At 43.5% G+C, this 4,058-nt stretch overlaps 1 protein-coding gene across 1 annotated transcript; it reads left to right on the top strand.

Moving 5' to 3' along the window:
- Positions 1-2,778: 2,778 nt before the first annotated feature.
- LOC138362808 (golgin subfamily A member 6-like protein 22) lies at positions 2,779-3,606 on the top strand. Its single transcript, XM_069321371.1, has one exon. It carries the CDS (start codon positions 2,779-2,781, stop codon positions 3,604-3,606), a length of 828 nt encoding a protein of 275 aa, XP_069177472.1.
- Positions 3,607-4,058: the final 452 nt, after the last annotated feature.

The following is a 4,058-nucleotide window of genomic DNA, read 5'->3' as shown; positions in this document are numbered from 1 at the left end:
AGCCGAGGCGGGAGTGCGGGCGCGCAAGCGTGCTGGTCGGCTCCATCATTTTTACTCCATGGAATTTTCAGCGTCACGTTTCACTCTGGACCATTAGTCTGTCTGTTTGCACCAGTTTTTGTCTGACTAACTGTTTGCTGTCTTCTGCTGTTTTACATTAGTTGAAATGAGACTTTAAGTAGTGGTCTCGAGTTGAATTGGTCGTAGCCGGTAGGACGCGTTGAACACTAACTGCTCTACTACTCCAGCTTCTCGACCCTTTGAGAAGCGTCAGTAACTCGCTTGTGGTATGATTGCCAAACATACATATCTATGTACACACTCACACACACGCACACACACGCACACACAGTCAAACCAGAAGAGGTCGCTACTTGCAACGGGCCATGACACCTTCATCCCTTCCTCTAACTCCCTTACCAACTTGTCTTTGTAGTCGTGTTCATCCATTACCTCTCTCTCTCTCTCTCTCTCTCTCTCTCTCTCTCTCTCTCTCTCTCTCTCTCTCTCTCTCTCTCTCCGTCACGTATGCGCCCTATCATCTTCCCACACACCCCAAAATCCCACTCGTAGTTAAATAGTTAACTTCATCAGTCCGTAAGATCACATTCCGTTGCAAGGACTGGAGCTCCAGGATATGTAACACCACTTAAAATCTGCTTCCCGAAAAACGTAAACCAACCCGTAACTCAGAAGTCAATCTAACAACAACAAAATAATATATTTTGTAAAACAAACAATTCTAAGATGGTGTTTTGTGGTTTAGCTCTATATTTTTTTGATTAACATCTGTATCTGTGCTGCTACCCTAGACTATATTAAGGGTTACATAGTTTGTGTCTATGTGATCCTCAGAAAAATACCATCTCGCAGGATAGTTGATCATTCAGGAGCATGTGACCACTATCCTGCACTACCAAACTTCGTGTGCACCATCAAAATATCCACAAGAACAATAGAGTGACTAAAGACGCAATGATACTAAAAATAAATTCCCCATTTCGACATCACGTACTCAGAAGTCTACGGAAGTACAACCATGGAGTAATGAGCTGCTCAAATTCATTAGCTGTCTCTTATAAAAAATATAATTGTCTGTCAATGATGTGTTGGTGGTGGCATTGAGAGGAGCTCAGTGGTCTCAAATACTAAACGAGAATAATTACCCCTTACTTTGATCAAGGGGTTCGTGGCCTGAGAAACCCTTCAAGCTGTGGAAGCTTCGTCTACTTTATGCAACTTCGGGTAAATTATTGACAGCATGAAATTAATGTTAATTTTCTCGAGATCAGTGAATAATTGTGCATATTACTATAAGAACAAATTGTTTTGAAATTTTTATTTTGAAAATATTTAGTTAAGTAGCTGGCGGACAGTGCCAAACATGATCGTGGCAGTCAATATATATAGACATATATTATATATATATATATTATATACACAACACACCCACTACTAGCTCAGGGTGCCTGGGTCTCGTTCCTTCCGTCTCTGTTCTCTCTCACAATCTCCCCTCTACCCTCCCACCTCTCTTCCCATATGTCCCCATCTTCTCTACTTCTTCTCCCTCTCCCCCAATATTCCCTCTCCACCCTCACCTTCTCATTTTCTACCCTCTCCTTCCTTCTCTATTCAGTCACTGTCTCTCCTCTCTCTCTGACTCAGAAAATGTAATACTGTAACTTGAATAAATTCATGTGCATCGTTTTCGAGTAAACCATGAAAAATGCGCGGGGAAACTGCGGAAAACACATCCGCGATTTCATTTCAGAGTTCGTGAAATTCGCAGAGAGAGAAGGGGGTCCTTATCCATGCCGAAATTTTATAAAACATGGCACGTGGGGCCGACCCCGACTAGCCTATGATATCCCATACCTCCCCTTCCCACCCATATTTCATGTTGGAAAATCGAGTCAAGCTAGGTCTAAGCGCCTGGCTTCACACTTTGGACAATTCTATTCGCAGACATGGATATATGCCTGCATATGCTCAACAGCAACTCCACCCTCCCCCTCTCCAAATGGCCAGTCTTCAGCTCCAAATAACACTGCATCTCCAACATTTTCTCGGGTCGGGATGCAAAAAGTCGACTTTCCCCTCTTATTGAAATATATCGCCCTAGCTTAGAGGGCTGCGAGTTTTTTTCTTTAGTGAGGCGCACACTTGCAGCATATACTTCACTGCTAGCAAACATGTTCTTCCCTACTTGCAACATATGCTTCATTATTTGCAACGTCTATTTCACTTCCTGCACCATCTACCGCCCTATAAATATACCATCTACTTGACTACTTGCAAAAAAAAAAAAAAAAAACGCCGTTGCGCCACAACCTTAATAGGATGTGCACGTACAGATCCTACTAAGATCTGTACGTGCAGATGACTGTAGCGTTTGCGCATCGGCGACACAGCCCAAACCTACTTGCGGTACAATCTACAGCACCTCCTATTGCTCGTAGTAGTAATAGTAGTAGAAGTAGAAGTAGCTGGCTTGACAGTCTTGTCGGGTAGAGGAGGGGGGGGGAGGGTAACTCGGTCTACAATTACCGAAATTGTAGCACCCAACTCCGTTGTTGTTTCAGATTTGTTACTTGGAACAAAAAGTTCCAAGTAGAAAGTTCCACAAGTTCCGACTCCGGATAAGTCAACCAAGGTTCAAGTAGTTATAAGGAGAAGGTACTAAGCCATTATGGCTACATAACACTGAAAAGGGATACGAGGATAAATAGCTGAGATACTAGCATATGAAGCTGGGATATGAGGATAAGGAGCCGAGATATGAGGGGTCAGGAGCCGCAATATGAGGATCAGAAGCTGCGATATGAGGATCAGAAGCCGCAATATGAGGATCAGTACCTTCAATATGAGGATCAGAAGCCGCAATATGAGGATCAGAAGCCGCAATATGAGGATCAAAAGCTGCAATATGAGGACCAGAAGCCGCAATATGAGGATCAGAAACTGCAATATGAGGATCAGAAGCTGCAATATGAGGATCAGAAGCCGCAATATGAGGATCAGAAGCCGCAATATGAGGATCAAAAGCTGCAATATGGGGATCAGAAGCCGCAATATGAGGATCAGAAGCCGCAATATGAGGATCAAAAGCTGCAATATGAGGATCAGAAGCCGCAATATGAGGATCAGAAGCCGCAATATGAGGATCAAAAGCTGCAATATGAGGATCAGAAGCTGCAATATGAGGATCAGAAGCCGCAATATGAGGATCAGAAGCCGCAATATGAGGATCAAAAGCTGCAATATGAGGATCAGAAGCCGCAATATGAGGATCAAAAGCTGCAATATGAGGATCAGAAGCCGCAATATGAGGATCAGAAGCCGCAATATGAGGATCAGAAGCCGCAATATGAGGATCAGAAGCCGCAATATGAGGATCAAAAGCTGCAATATGAGGATCAGAAGCTGCAATATGAGGATCAGAAGCTGCAATATGAGGATCAGAAGCCGCAATATGAGGATCGGAAGCTGCGATATGAGGATCAGAAGCCGCAATATGAGGATCAGAAGCTGCAATATGAGGATCGGAAGCTGCGATATGAGGATCGAGAAAGTATCCGTAATCAATCATCAAAACAAAGTTCTTAGCCAGTCTGACCGAATCTAAACAATGTCTTCCAGCAGCACAAGATCATCCGCGTGGAACTAGGCAAACTGGACAATATTACAGAGCAACACACACAGAGATCACACTAACGTGATGCATCAAATGAACAAATCCCTTTTACCCTGTCGTAGCTCAGTCGATTAAGGCAGTGTCTGGGATGCTCCCGGACGCAGGTTCGAATCCTCGTCACGGCCCTTGTGGATTTGTTCATTTACAGAGCAAGGCGTGTCCTGCATATACCCGCTGTTAGTAAAAGCTAAAACTACCTGTATACAATCCTATGGACGCGAATATTACCAACTAAAACACCACTTTCATCTTCGATATCACTTCTAACCATTGCAACAAGAGGTATATCAAACAGTTATATCGAATATTATTGGAAGTGCTGTCTTGGTTGGTGATATATGCGTCCGTAAGGGATGTTACAGAT

Source organism: Procambarus clarkii, chromosome 9 (assembly GCF_040958095.1).
Source record: "Procambarus clarkii isolate CNS0578487 chromosome 9, FALCON_Pclarkii_2.0, whole genome shotgun sequence".
Lineage (NCBI taxonomy): Eukaryota > Metazoa > Arthropoda > Malacostraca > Decapoda > Cambaridae > Procambarus > Procambarus clarkii.
This window is presented reverse-complemented; position numbering and strand designations above follow the sequence as displayed.